The sequence below is a fragment of the Bactrocera tryoni genome, chromosome 4, assembly GCF_016617805.1.
Source record: "Bactrocera tryoni isolate S06 chromosome 4, CSIRO_BtryS06_freeze2, whole genome shotgun sequence".
NCBI lineage: Eukaryota > Metazoa > Arthropoda > Insecta > Diptera > Tephritidae > Bactrocera > Bactrocera tryoni.
Window position 1 is genome coordinate 10,735,933 of NC_052502.1, and position 18,496 is coordinate 10,754,428.

The 18,496-nt window shown below is 37.6% G+C and overlaps 3 protein-coding genes across 3 annotated transcripts; 2 read left to right on the forward strand and 1 right to left on the reverse strand.

Moving 5' to 3' along the window:
* Nucleotides 1-2,646: 2,646 nt before the first annotated feature.
* Nucleotides 2,647-5,159, forward strand: LOC120773632. The gene is made up of 2 exons (XM_040102640.1): nt 2,647-2,778; nt 4,065-5,159. The coding sequence occupies exons 1-2, from the start codon at nt 2,647-2,649 to the stop codon at nt 5,157-5,159; spliced, it is 1,227 nt and encodes a 408-aa protein (XP_039958574.1).
* A 2,115-nt stretch (nt 5,160-7,274) lies between these two features.
* On the reverse strand, nt 7,275-9,940 carry LOC120775185 (gustatory receptor 8a-like). The gene is made up of 5 exons (XM_040105240.1): nt 8,927-9,940; nt 7,979-8,052; nt 7,791-7,859; nt 7,565-7,654; nt 7,275-7,486 (listed from the first exon to the last, which is right to left on the reverse strand). The coding sequence occupies exons 1-5, from the start codon at nt 9,837-9,839 to the stop codon at nt 7,418-7,420; spliced, it is 1,215 nt and encodes a 404-aa protein (XP_039961174.1). The 5' UTR covers nt 9,840-9,940; the 3' UTR covers nt 7,275-7,417.
* A 1,827-nt stretch (nt 9,941-11,767) lies between these two features.
* LOC120773633 (gustatory receptor 8a-like) lies at nt 11,768-18,182 on the forward strand. Its single transcript, XM_040102641.1, has 5 exons — nt 11,768-12,629; nt 15,400-15,473; nt 15,537-15,605; nt 17,303-17,392; nt 18,114-18,182. Exons 1-5 carry the CDS (start codon nt 11,768-11,770, stop codon nt 18,180-18,182), a joined length of 1,164 nt encoding a protein of 387 aa, XP_039958575.1.
* Nucleotides 18,183-18,496: the final 314 nt, after the last annotated feature.

The following is an 18,496-nucleotide window of genomic DNA, read 5'->3' on the forward strand; positions in this document are numbered from 1 at the left end:
TAAATATTCCCCATTAAATTTGAAGTTTCTGTGTTTTTTTCTTTAAAGAAGTAGAAAACTTCGAAATGAATCACCCTTTATAATATTTGTTTGCAAAGGAAAAATGATTTCCCATGGCAAAGATCAGCGTTAAAATCACACTTTCATTTACTTTCGTCTGACATAACTAATATCGCAGAAATCATTAAAACTGTCAAAACAATCAACTATTACGTAAGTATGTAGTATGTACATATGTATGTATGTATCTTGTAATTAAAGCCTAAGCGATTCACACACATTTGTGAAGTCATGCAAAACAATTAATAACGGGTGATTAAAAATAAGTTTAGTACTTTTTTAATTTTTTGATTTGCGAATACGAATGTTTTTCTAAGAAAAATGCATAAACCTGTAGTATGAAATTCGTTAGAAACGACCGAACATCATTTCCCGAACTTAAATGCATGAATACGTATATTAGACCAGCCGAAATTCCGTTTTTTTGTAGTAATATTCGGGTTTAATATTATAATGGGTTGTCAAAAAAGTCTTGCGGTATTTTTATTGATTTTTTTTTTTTATTGAAATTGAAATGAATTTTTGATGACTCATGCCCAGCTCTTGACCGATGCTACGGCTGCTACTATGCCGGTCTCTTTCGACCAATTCAGCGATTTTATCGCAATTTTCGACGACAGGCCTTCCGGAGCGTGGCGCATCTTCGACCACCGCTACACCAGAACGAAAACGTTGAAACCATCGTTGTGCGGTGGAAATGGAAACTGTACCGGGTCCATAAACTGCACAAATTTTATTGGCGGCTTGAGATGCATTTTTGCCTTTATCGTAGTAGTACTGTAAAATATGCCTTATTTTCTCTTTATTTTGCTCCATGTTTGCGACGCTATAACTCACGATAATCAATCAAACACGTGTTAGCGAGTGAAATGAGCTTTCCAAAAAGGTATAGCATGACCCGATGCGACGAATAATACAAGAACTACGGGCTTTCAGCGCCAACTAGCGAAAACACTGCAAGACTTTTTTGACAACCTATTATTACCATACCACTTAAATGAGATGTCTGCTTGCGAGACACCCTTTACTAAAAATGTTTACGTATCATCTTATATGAGATAATTTTCGTTGAAGTGCAAATTTAGCGCGATTACTTTGGAAATGTCTGAAGATGAGCCAACAGGTCACCAACGCCGGCGCAGTTGCCATTTATTACTATTATGTGCAAGTAATTATGTATATTTGGGCCGTCATGAGTGTTGCTGGTGAAACACTAATTGGAAATTAATTTGAAATATGTTGAGTTTTAGCCATTCGAGCCACATGCTAATGTGCATATAAGCTTTGTCAAAAATGTGCGAGCGGCTTAAACGATCGCTGGCGCTAAAACTGTTAAAGTGTTGAAGTGTCGATCTCGAAAAATTTAACGTAAATAAAATTTATAGCAGAGCATATAAAAAACGCGATGAATTACTTTTCGAGTGTTCTAGTGAGTAACGGAAGTGTTGTTGAGTGTATACGTAAATATGTATAATTGTATATATGTATATTTTTTTCTTATGGGTGTTTAAAACTACCAAAATATGAAAAAGTTTTTGAACGGTTTTGATGCTCAATATGGACTGTTTTACCATTAAGTTTGATATAAATTAACTAAGAGGATCGTTAAAGTGTGATAGCTAAGAGAACTTACTATAGAATATCTTTCACTGCCCAAAATATTGGAAGGTTTATAGTACTACAAAACTTTCAAATTATTTAAGCGAATTTCAGTTCAGTTTTTGTGGGGAACTTATTTTGTGTGCTTTCCTAAAGTAATAATTCTTCTTTCGGAGCAAATCGTTATTGCGTCTTAATCATAAAAAGGCAATAATTTGCGAGTATAGTAAAGGCAATTCGATAATAATACAAAAATAAACTTAAAAGTAGTAAATAAAGCCATGGTGTGCTTGGTCTTTCCTTCAATTCAGTGATCAAAACAGCATTTTCCCGTATTTTAATAGAAATGTTTATTATTATCACCTTCAAAATGAGCTCCTTCTGAACTAATATCGGGTATTTTTATAGGGACGCTATAAAAGTAGGTCAATAGGAACAGCAAACGACGCTATATTTTTTCCCGATCTTTTCACATTTCTCTTCAGTGAGGTTTGCCCATTTTATCATTGAAGGATATACGATCCAACAACGATGCGAAATTATTAAAATTTACCATCGAAATTCGTAGTTTGTGGCCTCCACTTTAAGAGCGCTACGTCCAATTTATGGTCGTCATAATCGTGCTGACAGATCAACAATTAAGCGACTAGTGAAGAAATTTGAATCCACAGGCACAGTGCAAAATGTTCCCGTACCAGTGAGACAAAGAAATGCCCATGCATATTGTTGCCGCTAGCCCATCAATTGACCAAATCAGTCTCTCACACGTCACTCTCAAACGTTGGGCATCTCTGTGGCGAATTTTGTGAAAAGATCTTGGCCTACATCCTTACAAGATAAAATTGATGCAAGAATTTAAGCCGATTGACCACCAGAATCGTCGAATGTTCGTGAGCAACAACTTGAAAATGATCCGGATTTTCATCGAAAAATCATCTAAACCGATGAGGCTCATTCTGACTGTTTGGCTTCGTCAATAAGCAAATTATGCGTTATTGTTCAGGCAGCAATCCCCATATACTCCATGAGTCATCATTGCATTCCGAAAAAATTGGTGCGGCTTATGGGCCGGCATCGTCATTGGGCCGTACTTCTTCTGTGATGATCAAGACCGGCACGGTACTGTGAATGTGAATCGTTACCGCTGCATGATAACCGACAATTTTTGACACAAATTGGATGTTATGAACTTGGATAATATGGTATGTGGTTCCAACAGGGTCTATTGGCCCTGTGGGGCTGCGTCAAGTCTATGGTACGAATATGGAAGGTGAAATTGCTTGAAAACCGCGGAAAATTGGGTTCAACGTCTGGATTTCTGCAAGCGTGGTGTGGTGGCCATGCAAAAGAAATCGAGTTCCATACATAATTTCATCGAATGTACTTTCTTAGGAATAAATATTTTCATTGATATCTCAAATCGTTTTTGTTTTATTAAAAAAAAATTTGTAGCGCTCTTGAAAAAGCGCAAGTGTTGGCCATTTTTCCATATTTTTGTAAACCATTTAAAAGCTTCATACCCCAAACATTAACCAAAATGTGTTGAGTCGATCCATAAGAGATGTTGAGATCCTCTAATGACAACTCGACTATTTTCAAGCACTGTTTCTTTATTTTTTTGAAAATTTAGTATGAAAGGATATATAATATATATATGAATTCCCCACCCTCGTCATCCACCCACAGCTAATGGCATATTTATACCCTGAACAGGGTATATTATGTTTGTAACGAAGTTTGTAACACCCAGAAGGAAGCGTCGGAGATCCTATAAAGTGTATATATAAATGATCTGTCCGTCTGTCCGTCTGTCTGTCTGTCTGTATTTATACGAACTAGTCCCTCAGTTTTTAAGATATCGTTTTGAAATTTTTTAAACGTCATTTTCTCTTCAAGAAGCTCCTCATTTGTCGGAACGGCCGATATCGGACCACTATAACATATAGCTGCCATACAAACTGATCGATCGGAATCAAGTTCTTGTATGGAAAACTTTTGCATTTGACTAGATCTATTAACGAAATTTGGTATGCATTTTTTTCTAAAGCAAAAATGTAATCTCCGAAGATATTGTTCAGATCGGCTCACTATAGCATATAGCTGCCATACAAACCGAACGATCGGAATCAAGGGCTTGTATGGAAAACTTTCGCATTTGGCGTGGTATCTTCACGAAATTTGGCATGAATTACTGCTTAAGGTAACAATATAATCTCCACAAAAACTGTTCACATCGGATTACTATAGCATATAGCTTCCATACACCTGGACACATAGTTACTAAATGAAATACACCTGTGAAGGGTATATTAGCTTCGGTGCAGCTGAAGTTAACTTTTTTCTTGTTTTGTGTTCTAAATATTAATACTCATGGACAACTTTTACTTTCTCTTTTCTCTCCCCAGTGCTTGTTTTCATTTCTTCAATTTCTTGGCCTCAACATTGGTGAACCATTATTTGGCTACGAAAATGTCCACATTAAAGTGCATGTACCAGAAGAAATATCACATAGTATTCACGAAACCTTAATTTATGAGCCCGCTAATAAAATTACTCATCATCATCATCAACAACAACACCGCAAATATCCACGGAAATCAGCACGAACACAAATACGACATAATCAATATGATAATTTACTGGAGGATATCTTATTAGCGGACTTTAAAACTCCAACAGATAATACACATTTTGAATATGTGAAACCTGATGATGATAAAAATGGGCATTTAAGCCAACACACAGAAAGTTATAGTAATGACTATGATAAGGCGGCATATAAGAGACCAGTAAAATATATAAACACCTATAAAGTGATCGAATACAAGGAACCAATTAAAAGCAAAAATGTATACCAACCACAACATCAACACAAACGCCAACATAAAACGAAAACACATAATGAGCTATATAAAATTGCTGAGTCGAAATATCTACCACCAACTGCAGGCGAAGAGGAGCTACGCAACACAGTCGATAGCATAGAGCTTTACCATTACCCAGTCAAAACGCAAACAAAGTCTACAAAACCGCTCACCCACACGAAATTGATTAAATATCAAGAACGAGTGAACGATTACCATAGCTTTAAGCCTGCCCACAATATAGAACCGCCTTATTACTCGCATAACGCTGATCCAAGTCCACTTGCTGATTTTAAGCTGAACACGAATATTTATTTGCCACCATACGATACTCCGGCACTGTCAGCGGATCATACAGACACAGCGGCAGATGATTTGTTAAGACCCAAAGAAACTATCACTTTGCCCATTAAAGAGGCAGCAGACTTCCATGCCCCATTTCAGTCTCATGCCTTTAATAATGTAGATTTTAAGCCCTTCATTGGCGACATGTACCTACCTGTTGGGGAAGACAGTTCCATTACACATGAAGCAGCTGAGACTTACACGGGCATCGATAGCTATTCTGCAAGTCATGTGCAAGGTCTAGATTATCTCAGCAATTCACCCTATCGACGCTGGAGTTCGTTTATTTAATTAGTTTTAATTATAACTGTGTAAATGTACTTTTATATATAGACCACACTAACTTAAGTGTGAATAAGTGTTAAATGTATGTTAATTTATTTATAGAGGTATGTATGTATCTTTCAGGCATACGTAAATAGATTTGAAATTATTTATAATATATAGTATATGTGTAAGCTATGTACATATCTAGAAAGAGTCTTAAGTTGATTAGCTAAATAAGCGTATAAAATCGATACGCATAATAAAAATAGTAAAAAATAGTATAACGACAACAATAAAAGCCGATAATATGTAATGTCTGTTGTATTTGGCCGCCGGCTTCGCTTGTTAACACTTAAAGGGTTTCTTTGTACTGTGGATTTCAATTACCACTTTAGTAGTTATCGATTGAAAAAAAAGTGGCCAGAGGGATTCACTTAAAAAAGTGACTTTTTAAAGGATTCTAATTAGAAAAGTTGTCTTCCAATGTTGAGTTTAGAGAAATTTCCGACCTACATTTTTTAAGGGGTTACATGGGTTTACGAGTTTCAAAAAATCGATTTTTTTATTGTCTTCTTAAATTCTACAAGAATATTTTCATAAATTTTCAAGTTAATCCGAGTAATAGTTTCGGAGATACAGCTTTAAGAACTTGTGCGCTCGAGGCTAGCTAGGCTAAGTGCGCCGTCTTTAAACACGTTTTTCTCGAAACTATGTTTTTGAACTCCGTTGGCAAGATTTCTCGAGAACTACTTTACTGATCTTCTTGAAATTTTACACAGGTCTTTGAGATGCAATTCTTAATAACTTGGACGAAGGGTTTTATTTTTCGATTACAACTATTTGAAAAAAATTACGCGAAATTTTCACTGAAACCAATTTTCAGTTTCAATTTTTTTTAAGATTTTAACTAAAAAACGCATATTTTTCACTTTAGATGATCCTGTAAGGAGTTATCCTGCCAACACGGGCGTATCTTTTTTCCGAGGGGTCACCGGAAATGACCGATCCAAGACTTTCAGAATTTCTTTGTTAAAAATGTATGTTTGTAACAATAAAAAAAGGTTAAAAAAATATTTGGTTTTTTATATGAAAAAAAAGTTATTGAAAAAATAATGTTTTTTTGCCCTAGCAAACCCATGTATCCCCTTAAGACCAAATACCCCAAACTGTATTTTGTTTTTTGAAAAATATGTAAAGCTTGCTTAGAATGTTCAAGTGTGTCTTTTTAAGGTTAGCAAGTAAAATCCCTTTGGTTGCCATATATAATTTGTTGTTCGGTGCTCTTAGTCCGGGTATAGAAATTAATTTGCTATGAGAAAGATTTATTTGAAAAATACGCAACAGTAACCGTTACTCTGCATCCTCTTGAGAGAGCTTTTAACTCTTTCTCTGCATATTATCTTGAGAGCACTCACTTTGTATCAATACTTTCGACGTCACTCAAGAATTTCATGGGATCTTCCTCGACTTTACCTATCTCCGGTGATAAGTGATCAATAGCATCAGATTTTGAGGTGGTAATTTTCCATTTCAGTCCGTAATTGATCATCCGACACATTCGCCACTTTCGCCAGATTCTGCCCTGGAGTTCTCGAAAGCTTTAATAAATTTCTCTTTCTTGGTTGGAAAAATTTGGATTACTGCGACAAAAGGAAACGACTTTTTGGAGTGTCATATCCTTTGTCTGGGACCTTTTGGTTGACGACTTAGCGCCTTCAGCTGACCTCTGTCTTTCAGCTACCACTTCTGGCGGTTCAAGCATGAAATTGGCTAGAATTTTTGAAGAGGTAATAGCACGGCGCTTGTCCGCATACCTTGGTTTAGCTGTGTTATCTTAAAAATGTGTCATTCCCTGGCAAATGCACTACTAGCAACTTCAAATGTGGCATCTTCTATTCCTCCCTGCTTTGTAGCCATACTTTGGTTACAAGGCTTAGTTCCGGTTGCGCTGTTGTATTCCTGGAGCTCCACTTAGCAGCAACTCCAGTGCTAGTTGAGCACCCTTGAGTTTATTAGAAAACAAGTCCGTTGGACATAATCTCCGCAATGCAAGTAAGACGAAAGTAATCTTTTGATTCTTTTTCTTGTGAAAATCTTTTATTTTATTTATTTATTTATTTTAATTTGTTCAATCCGCCTCCAAAAGAAATTTTGCGATTAATTTTTTTTGCAGAACAATTAAAATATTCATTCTTCTTAAACTTATTAATACCTAGTAATAAGAATCGAAGTGAATCCAAGTTATACACGCTTTTGTACATACGTGGCCAACATTCAGCGGCTTAGAAGCTTTTGAACTTGGGCATAAATTGTATAAAGAAGATCATGTAAGTGGCTATTGAGCCAAGGATCTGAAAAAAGAAAAAAAAAACTTTTTTTTGCTTTCTAATTTGTTTGTTACACAAAAGAATTTTTGTATCTCGACTTACATCTCTTGCCATATCGCAATTCAGCACGAAGAAGCCAAAGCCGTCGATGATGATCTGCTGGTGTAGCATTTGCAAAGCGAAGCTTTGTAGCTAAAAAATCAAATAGTGAAGTCTCATTACTAATTTTGTTGTGATTGTACATAGATTAGCCCGCGGCGTCATAGATAGACACGAATGTGCCATACATAGATATATACATATGTATATGTCTATAACTTAAACTTACCCGTGTTGAAATGTTGAAATCTTCAATGTCATGTCGTATTTTGTGTATATTGTGTGCCAGGAAATTTGTCTGTGCCAAAGAGAAGAGTATTAAAGTTAAAGCGCTTCATTGGTGTACTTAATATAGCAATTTTTCATTATTCATGCATGTTCATATGTAACCGAACTATTGTCAAATTAACCGCCTACCGAACGCATACAATTTCGTGACGTTATCAACAGCAAAGAGATGGACGCGGCAGATGGAATAATTAGAAGGTACTCTGAAATGAAAGAAATAAAAAAATAATTTTCTTTTCACACAGACATATAAAAATATACAACACATTATAAGAAAAAGTTATACAAGTCTCCGAACAATTACAGCAGAAGCTTAAAATTTGATGAAGGGATAGGTTACGTGTGTATCAGTAAAGAAATTTTACTGTGGATCCTGGTCTTCACGGAAAATCTCATACAAAAAACTATTTAACTCACTTGAAATATTTTTGGTTAATAAAATTTGCATAATGTCTCTTTGACAGGTTTGAAAATAGGTAAAATGGGGACATCGAATCCCAACCACATCCATTTCCTATAGAACAATATTTTGTCCGATGTCGATCCTTATCCTTCCTATTGCTATACGTGGTCAGAATCGAGTTTACAATAGTGCATCAATCGATCTTCCTTTTCGCTATATGGCACCAATTGGATATTCCAAGTGCAGCCAGGTCCTTCTCCACCTAGTCTTTTCAACGGAGTGGAGGTCGTTCTTTTCCTCTGCTTCCCCCGAGGAGTGAGGTCTCTCATCCGAAGCTGTTTTCTTGTTTCCATTGGTAGTGTTTTTAATGGGGCGGTTCTTTAAAACAACGCACATCCCTGGGGAGGGAATGTTTCGCCTTCTCACTTTAGCTCGCCTTCAAGCAGATGTTTTATGGCTTCCCTTAATCTAAGACCGGAAGTAGTGAGCTGCTTAAACCATATGTAAAAGAGCCGTTTCTGAACACTCCCAAGTGAAGAGAACTTTCCTCACTTGCGGGAACTTCTATACATGGCTCTTTCTTTCCAAAAAAAAAAATTATCACAGTTCTAAATATTTACAAAAAAGTTTCATCCAAACATATAAAAATCCATTTATTCCAAAGTCAGACTTACCAGTAATGTTTTCTCCGTTGTAAACCATCCAATAAGACCAATAGCATTCGGATAAGATCATAACATAATCCTTAATATAGTTACATGTCATCGATCTACCCACAGCTTTTTTCAAGAGTGTAGACATTTCGTAAATATCCTGATAGCATTCCATGAAGGCCTGCAGCTCAGCGCATATTTTCCGTACGAATTGGTCGCGCTTTTGAAATTTAACGCGGACGTTGTGTTCGCTAAATAAGACCAAACGTTCAACATTCCTATTCAAGTGTTCCACCTCGATGCGCAATATTTCCATGAAGAACGTGATTTGCACGGTACGAAGATTACAAATCAGTCCACTCGGTATGAAGGGTGTGAAAAATTTTATCCGCAAATGATTTCTAACTATCTCTCGTATGTAAGCCACGTCAACTATAATCACAGTCAGAATGAAAATGCTACTTCGACAAAAGAAAATACGGTAAAGACCGAATTCGGCACGGCCGCCAGCAGAACCATGCCATTTGTAATGGAGTTGTGTGTAGACCAAGAGGAACTGTTGCATTTGACGGCGACACAATATCGTTTCGGTGAGTATTACGAAATGTGATATAATTATGCCAATCAATTTGAGCAAATCATTAAATTTTCCGAAACTGTCAGTGTTGTAGAGTATCGAATCGTGATTGACGCTTGTCCACAAGTACACCAAGAAAAATACTATCAAATGCAAACAATGCCACAGCAACAGGAATCGCTGCTGGCACACGCTGACGGGCTGTGGGCGTTGGTTGACCGTGGCGAGGTCACACCGTCGTCGCAATGGCACAGCGCACTGGCCGAACAGCTGGCCCAGGCGCAGTAATAGCAAGGTGAAGGTATTCAATCGCACCGGCTGCTGAAGGCTTGTGCTGGTGGTCTTGCGCTGCTTCATATTTACATATGTTTGCCGGTATGCAACAGTGGCTTTTACCACTCGAAATCCAGTTGTTTTCTTATTTTATTGGCGATCCAAAGATTTGCAATAGCCGCGCGTTAGCTTCGTACTGACAGTTGTTAGTGCCGTTGCAAGCGTGACTTTGCGATTGGTTCGACGCAATCGAAGAATGAATTCATTTCACAATTCCATTAATTTGATTGTTCGTTCCACTTGTCGCAAAGTGTGTCCGCGATGCTAATCACCTTTTTCTGACACTAACTGAGTAATTGCTAACGCCGTTGATTGTCGAAAACTTAGCGACACTGCGCTGGCGACGCCTGCTCCGGAGCAGCGGCAGTGGGTTGGATTTATAAAATATGGTTTTGTGTTAAATGCTAAGAACAGGTGTTCAAGTTTATTAACATGTTTACATTACATTTACATGAGACTTTTATCGAAGGGTATAAGAGCTTAAAAAGAATTAGTTGAAAATTGTGATCAGAGGAATTTCACACTTTATCCATCTTAGAAGCGAAGCAAATGAGTCTGGTAGTGAACGAGGGCAAGACGAAATATCTCCTGTCATCAAACAAACAGTCGTCGCACTCGTGACATGGCTCCCATTTGACCATGTCTTAGAAGCGAAGCAAATGGGTCTGGTAGTGAACGAGGGTAAGACAAAATATCTTCTGTCATCAAACAAACAGTCGTCGCACTCGCGACTTGGCTCCCATGTCACTGTTGACAGTCATAACTTCGAAGTCGTAAATAATTTCGTCTATCTTGGAACCAGCATTAACTCCAACAATAATGTGAGCCTCGAAATCCAATACAGAATAATTCTTGCCAATAGGTTCTACCTCGGATTGAGTAGGCAATTGAGAAGTAAAGTCCTCTCTCTACAAACAAAGACCAAACTCTATAAGTCACTCATTATTCTCCTACGGGGAATACCTGCCTGGGACAAAGGCATGAACGATGACAACATCTGCTTAGTCGACGTTACGAGTTTTCGAGAGGAAAGTTCTGCGGAAGATTTATGCTCCTTTGCGCATTAGCAACGGCGAGTATCGCATTCGATGGAATGATGAGCTGTACTACAGCTCTGAAAATATTCGACGCAGTACTTGTCGGAGAAGCAGAGGAAGAGGAGGACCTCCACTCTGTTGAATAGACCAGGCGGAGAAGGACCTGGCTACACTTGGAATCTCCAATTGGCGCCAAACAGCAAAAAGGAAGAACGACTGGCGCGCTGTTGTAAACTCGCCTAAAACCGTGTAAGCGGGGTCTACGCCAATAAAAAAGAAGAAGAAAAAACTCTTGTAGATTTCAAAGGCAAAGAAAATTCATTTAATCTAAAAAGTTGTTGATTGATTCGTCTTTTGACATGATACCTAGACAACGTCTCTGGATTGATAATCTCTTGAACTTTTCTATTTATAGCCTACCAATAACTGACCACCGAACAGGACAAAGGCTGCGGATAGTAAAACGAATAACCAATAAGCAGTTCCGGACAGATTTAATTGACTGGGGAGGTAAAGTGTCAGAGAGTTTAGGGTTGGATTGAAATTTTCATAAATCCTGAGCGCCGATGTGGCACGATTTTCTTTACAACCGACTCTATTTGAATAAAGCTTAGGTTTATATAAGTATAAGTAACTAAAATCTGAAAAAATCAAAATTTTCAGGATATTCCAGATACTTTGTAAAAACTTAATTTACAACACGACCTCTTATCCTGAGGAACTCCACCACTGTGCGACTAATTAATGTAATGAGTTGTCGTGCAAATTATCTTTATTTAGTATTTCATGTATCCGTATTATGTATACATCCCTCCTTGTAATAGTAATAGTAAGTTTTAATTGCATTCTTTGATTAATGAGCCGTCAATGGCGATAACCGCAGCGACTTCATTCAGTTGCTATACGAACTTTGCCATGCACAAGCAGGTTCCCTTCGTGGTGCGTTTTCACTCGAGATTGTTTCAAATCATCGGTTGCTGCGATGTTTCGTGGCAGACACAGCCGCGAGAGAAGAGACTTGCCGAACAACGCTTAGTGGCCTGGACCGTTCTAGTTTTGCTAATATATTCTTTCGTCTTCATAAATACCTTTGTACATCCGTCGGCTTTCCTCTTCACCAGTGAAAGTTTTGGTTACTTCGTAGATGCGCTAAAAGTTTGCTTAGCTTACGTTACGGTGGCCATCATCTATACGGAGACGGTGTTGCGTCGGCATGCCTTACAGCACTTCTGGCAGAGATATGCGTTGCTAAATCCAGCATCAAATCAACAAGTTGAACCAATGAAAATTGATTGGCGCTCACAGTTGAGAGCATATCATCGATTTCTCTACGTCTTCTACGGTATAACAGTGTTTGATTTGATTTTAGAGATTATATATTACGTTATGCGTGCGAAGGACGATCATATGCTACAGTTTTTGCTTATGTTCACACCCTATACATATATGATACATTTGCGGAATATGCAAATCATATTCCATATTGTGATTATAAATCATGAACTGGTGAAATTGCGCCACGACATTGGCCTGCTGGCGGAGTATACCCGATTTACACGTAACACAATGCCTTTCGTGGGTTTCGAAGATTTCGTACGTCAAAAGCTAGCTGAGAAGCAGCTGATATATCAACGTATCTATGAAATGTGCGACTACTTTCAACAGGCCCTTGGCATTTCAACCATTGCTGTCCTTCTCATGACGTACGTCCGTTTAGTCGTCGACGCATACTTCACGCTGTACTCGTTTCACACGAAAACCCAGCCTGAGTATATAGGTAATGTAATGAAAAGTTACTTATTTAAAATCTGACAATCTTGTATTTATTCGATAAGTGGAGGTCTAATTAGATTTACAGATTCGTCTAATATAAAGTTAGACAGCGACCTTTTTAAGTTTTGAACCCATAATTGCCTCCACATGCCATAAATTTGTGTGTACATAAATGGGGTTTTATGTCGTAATGAAGTAATTGTGAAAATATTGACTATACTGTGGGGTTTTCCAATAAGAGTGATACGATTTCTTAAAAATCACGTGAATCACTACGCGCATTGAAGGCTATTCCGGAAATTTATTTTAACAACTATTTCGAGGATTAGAAAAAACATTGGCAGAAGTGTATTGGAACCAAGAGGGATTACTTTGAGCGAGACGACATAGCTTTCGAAGAATAAATTAGGCATTTTAAAATTATGAACAAAGTCTTACTATTTTTTGCTCATAGTGGTAACATTATTCAAATGGCCGCCACAACTTCTTTTGCAGGAACAAATTAGATGAACCCGATTTTCGAGTACTTTTTTCACTAAATCAAATCGTGTGTGATGAATAGTACGCTAAATATTGACTTCTAAAGCTTGAAGGGAGTCTGGTTTATTGCTAAAGGACAGTGACTTCATATTTTCACAAAATTTGGCATGGGTTAGTGTCAAAGGCAACGGTATAATCTTCGAAGAAGTTCTTTAGGTCGGATTACTATAGCATATAGCTTCCATACAAACTGATTGGTATCCCAATCATTACTCAAACTAGTCAAAAAAAAATCTTCTGTTACTAATAGATATATTTATTTATTCATTTCTTATCAATCGTATCAACTGCATCAATCTGTTGTGAGAAATGTCCTTACACTAATTTACAATGCCTTATCACTCATTGACATGCTTCGGTGGATTCACGACACTTTCCAATTTACCACCACACAGCTCACAGTTGAGTTGAAAGCTTCGCAATGGCTATACAAGTGCCCTCCGTTGTGCGTCTACATATACGTTTCTTTCAGTTAATCGGTTGTTTCGACGCCTCTCTGCACGGGCACGCGAAAGTACAAAGAGTCACTGAGCAGCGGCTGGTCACTTTGACAGTACTTCTCTTGCTCTTATTTTTCGTAACGACGGTGAACACCCTTCTCAGACCCGCTGAATTTCTCTACACCGCCAATCGTTTCGGCTATTTCAACGATGTGCTAAAGGTGTGCATTGCCCAGCTGACGGTTTTCGTCATTTATATGGAGACGGTGTTGGGCCGTCATGCGCTTCGGAGCTTTTGGCAGAGATACGCGTTGTTAAATAAAATAACCGCCGATAAATTCAAAGGCAATAACGACAACTGGCGTTCCCAGTTGCAGACATATCGACGCTTTCTGTATATTTTCTACGGCATTACATTATTTGATGTGTCAATCGAGGTGGTGTTCCACATCATGCGCCCAGTCAATCGAAATTTGCTCTTGTTTTGGACGATGTTTACACCGTTCATCTATATGGCACATTTTCGGAATATGCAGATAATATTACATATCGAAATTATACGACATGAACTGAAGAAGTTGCGTCACGATATCGGTCTGCTAGCGGCGTATACTAGCTTTGCCCGACGCATAGTACCCTTCGCGGGCTTTGAGCGCTTCGTGCGTCACAAGTTGGCCGAGAAGCAATTGGTTTACCAACGTATCTACGAGATGCTTTACTACTTTCAGCGTGCCTTTAGCATGTCCTCCATGGCGGTGCTGCTGATGATTTATGTGCGAGTGGTCGTCGATGCGTACTTCATGTTTTTGAACAAAAGTTCCGGCTGGCAAATTTTGGGTACTCACGTAAATTATGTTTATCTAAACTCTCATGTTCTCTCTTTATGTTACGACAAGGTTTCATAGTACAGGGATTCTAATTCTTTTAATGGGTTCAAGAGTTTGCGGCTTCTTCAGGTGTTGCCGAATATTTTCTTTCAGTTAAGCGATTATTCTAGTAGTGGATTCGATAATATGGAGGATGGCGGCATGTGTAGAAGTTCACGCAAGTGAGGAAAGTTCTCTGATCGCCATTCACGTGGGAGTGGGCAAAAACGATTCTTTTACATATGGTTCAAGCAGCTCAGCTCCGGTCTTTGACCAAGTATCCTCTGGGTAACCTAAGAACATCCGTTTGAAGGCGAGCTAAAGTGAGTAGGCGAAGCATCCCGTTGGGTTTGGGACCCGCCACATAAAAAACCCCTCCAATGAACAGCCAAAAACAGCCTCGGATGAGAGACCCTCCCTTTGATGACGACCATGACAAGTGAAGCCACCAGGAGAAGCAGAGGAAGAGCAAGACCTCCACTCCGTTGGAAGGACCAGGTAGAAAAGGACCTGGCTTCGATTGGAATTTCCAATTGTCGCTACCTTGCGAAAAGAAGAAACGACTGGCCCGATGTTGTTAACTCGGCTATAACCGCGTAAGTGGTTTCTACACCAATAAAGAAGAAGAAGGATTCGATAATGTATGTATGTCCATTATACATTTGTGGTATCGAGATCAGTTTAGGAGGCTGCAATAATGTGTTGGTTCTCATTTACCTGACAGTGTCTGTGTCGTTTACTGCAACTCGGAGGCGACAAGAGTATTTAATATTTCAACATCGACTTCGACCTCGACCTTTAGCTATTTTTCAAGGGTGTTTCTTTATTTATAGGTCATCTAGACCAGATAAAAGTGCAATTTTTTAATTTATCTAAGAAATTGTATCTGATTTAATAACAGTTTTTAATTTTCTCTAACCTTTTACAGAAAATTTATTGCTGCTGCCGGCGTACTTAGAGATTCCAGCACTTTTATTGACCTCACAAAAGTGCATGAACGAGGTATATATACACCTTTGTATTTCCTTATGGTTTTTGCAATTAATTGCATGAAATTTTCTTCAGGTGAAGTTCATAGCATTTGAACTGCATAACATTCGGAGCTCCGTGGATAACTCACTTATATCGATTCAGGTATTTATTTGATATAACTATCTAAAGTATAAGCTTCCTGAAGACTCCCTGACAAATTTATCGAAACTTTCATGGAGTTAGGCTTCAAATACCAAAATTAAAATCCGCACTCAAAATCCCTAAACAATCCTCATGGTCACGCTTTAAAAAAGTACTCCTTTTGGCGTTGGTGCCTTTCGGCTGCGCTTGAAAAAAAATCCTTGTCGATCCAACAACGGGATTTATCAAAGAAAGAGAAATTCGGGTTACATATTTGCATGCATAAAACTTTAGGATGTAAAATCGGAGATATTTTTGTATTGATGTTGGTTTCGAGCATCTCCCACTTTGAAAAAGTCGGACCTCTATAATATTGATATCTCGTTTCATCTTTGAGCTAAACCATTTGTTGTTTTCAATGAAACTGCTTATGTCCGCTATGTTTTTTGGAGACAGCTATTCAAGGTTTGATTCCTGATGTATTCCAAGTGTTTTTTGTCTGGCTTGTGCTAGAGCTGGGCATTCACAGAGCTAGCTGCGGCAAGTGTTTTTATAGGGCAGACCCATTTTTAGCGCGTCTTCTCCAAACTTTCAATGCCCCGTTATAATAGCTGTAAATCTGAAAATACAGTTTGCGGATCTATGTAATAAGTGAGCGTAAAGCTTTTCTGCAATTGTTAACTATGCTGGAATTAATAAGTGACAGTTCAGTCTGGCTGTCTGTGTATATGGTTGCTTTCTGATCATACCGTAATTATTCAATAGAGCAGCTCAGGCTCTCTTATACCTAGTACTTCCACTTGGAAGATCCCTGCTGAATTTGGTAGTCAGATAGAGGGATGGATTTCGAGGAATATGCACCTCTCCCTCAGTTCATTTTGGACCCGTTGGTATAGATAGAGGCTGCATCATCCTAAACATCTGCTCCATTCATGTCTACATGATATCCTCACCTGGAAGTGGTCATTGAAATCTAACCTTGGGAAAATATAGAGTTTAGAGTAAGGACACTGGGACTTCGCTTAGATGAAGTTAGTTGCTTATACTTGAGTGACGATGACGAGGATCTTAAATTGGCTTAGAACAATCAGAAAGATTCCTGCAAAAAGAGGCTTTGGTTGGAGTTCGTGATTTGATTTATATACAGGGGTTTTCCGGAAAGTAGAATGCATACCAAGAGACAAATATTAGGTTTTGAGTTTATTCTATAAGTAGCGGAGCCTCTAGTGCCTTGGCTTCAGTGTGAGAATGATGATCGTTTCAAATTTTCTTAATTCGAGAACTTCTTACAACATCAGCGGACTGAAGGTGCCTTATAAGGTACTCCATTCTAGTGGCGGTATTTCTATATTGTTCAGACACACGCTACTCACAGTGACAAACCTCTGGCAAAGCATACTCAGTAAATGATAGATAGAGTAGTACGTGGCTAGATAACTCATCTATTTGTTCAGCATGGGATTGTTGCAGGTCGGGTTTTGGGGATTCGATGGGTAGGAGTGATTTGGGTGCCTTTTTATAAAGTTGTGGAACATGAGCTCAACTGTGTGCGCATCTTGTAGAAAGTAAGAGCAAATTAGCACATGCCGGTATATTAGCAAAGAATTCTTTTACAAGGAGCTTGCTGTAAAAAACGCAGATTTTCCATGTATTACTTACAAACTCATAACAGTTAAAGTTTTGAGATTTTGTGTTAAAGTGGAATTCTTTATTTGCAGATACAAAATTTCTCGCTACAAATATTACATCAGAAAATTCGTATTGATGGTTTGGGTATATCCGCTTTGGATGGAAAAATGCTAGTCAGTGTAAGTTTACAAAAAAAAAAAAAATAAAAATAAAGCAATTTAAGTGGACGAGTAATTACATAAATCTACAAAAATAAAACCAAAAATAAAACAATAAATTTTGGCAGCGTTGAGTTCGAAGTTACGTTTTCAAAGAATAACTAGCAAACATTAGGGGTCATCACACCAGATTTCATTTCTTCATTAGATATTATTTGAAGAAGTTATAGTAAGTACATATGTATGTATGTCTACCGAAAGTGTTGTTTAGATTTGCTAAACATTCTAAATAGAAAAATTTCATTTTATATGTATTCCCGACTAATTTTGAGCAACGTTATAACAATTCCACGATAGCTAAGTGGCTGAGAATCTAGTTAACCGAAACAGTTTCAGATTGTCAGGGTTTTCTATCGTTGCAATAACAATAACCTGTGATGTACTGCATTTCGAATTCACTTAGGTTCTGCAAAATTTTTTAAAAATAGTTTTTATGCTTTAAAAATTATAAAAAAAAAAGTGGTATTCGTTTGACCTTTCTTTAAACTATAATTTCTGAAATAAAAATTTTTGTAAAATTTTCAATTAAGAGCACAACAAATCGCTGTGAAGACCCCTATTATGTTATAGCATTCAATTATGTATTCATCTTCGAACACAAGAACCCAAAAACTATTAGATATTCTTTAAACAGCTTTAAATAATTAATCTTTACAAATACAAACAATTCTCAAATTTTCAGATTGTGGGCTCTATAACAACGTACATGGTGTTTTTCATACAATTTATGCCGAAATTCAAAAATTTATAAATACTACGTAGCTGAAGCAACAAATATTGTGTTTGTATGTATGTATGTACATCGAAGTTGCTTCAATTTGTATGCACAACGGTATTTACATAAACCGCAAATATTTCAAGTGTTACGATGTTATCAAAGCTTATACGCATTACTTAAACTAAAAACTAACCAAATGTATGTATGTATGTATATACTATATGTACTTAGCCACTAATATATTATGTAAGCATACAAATTTTATGTGTTTTTTGTGTATATAGAATAAAATATTTGCAACATCCGAGCGTTATGTGAACTTCGTTGCTTGGAATTACTGGTAGCTT

Excerpts from the sequence above, each read along its gene's own strand:
- LOC120773632 (XM_040102640.1), top strand. The coding sequence starts at position 2,647 with ATGCGTTATTGTTCAGGCAGCAATCCCCATATACTCCATGAGTCATCA. Across the intron at positions 2,779-4,064 it reads TGATGATCAAGACCGGCACG|TGCTTGTTTTCATTTCTTCA; the intron begins GTACTGTGAATG and ends TTCTCTCCCCAG.
- LOC120775185 (XM_040105240.1), bottom strand. The coding sequence starts at position 9,839 with ATGAAGCAGCGCAAGACCACCAGCACAAGCCTTCAGCAGCCGGTGCGA. Across the intron at positions 7,860-7,978 it reads CACGAAATTGTATGCGTTCG|ACAAATTTCCTGGCACACAA; the intron begins GTAGGCGGTTAA and ends TCTTTGGCACAG. Across the intron at positions 7,487-7,564 it reads ATTGCGATATGGCAAGAGAT|ATCCTTGGCTCAATAGCCAC; the intron begins GTAAGTCGAGAT and ends TTCTTTTTTCAG.
- LOC120773633 (XM_040102641.1), top strand. The coding sequence starts at position 11,768 with ATGCACAAGCAGGTTCCCTTCGTGGTGCGTTTTCACTCGAGATTGTTT. Across the intron at positions 12,630-15,399 it reads AACCCAGCCTGAGTATATAG|AAAATTTATTGCTGCTGCCG; the intron begins GTAATGTAATGA and ends AACCTTTTACAG. Across the intron at positions 17,393-18,113 it reads ATGGAAAAATGCTAGTCAGT|ATTGTGGGCTCTATAACAAC; the intron begins GTAAGTTTACAA and ends TCAAATTTTCAG.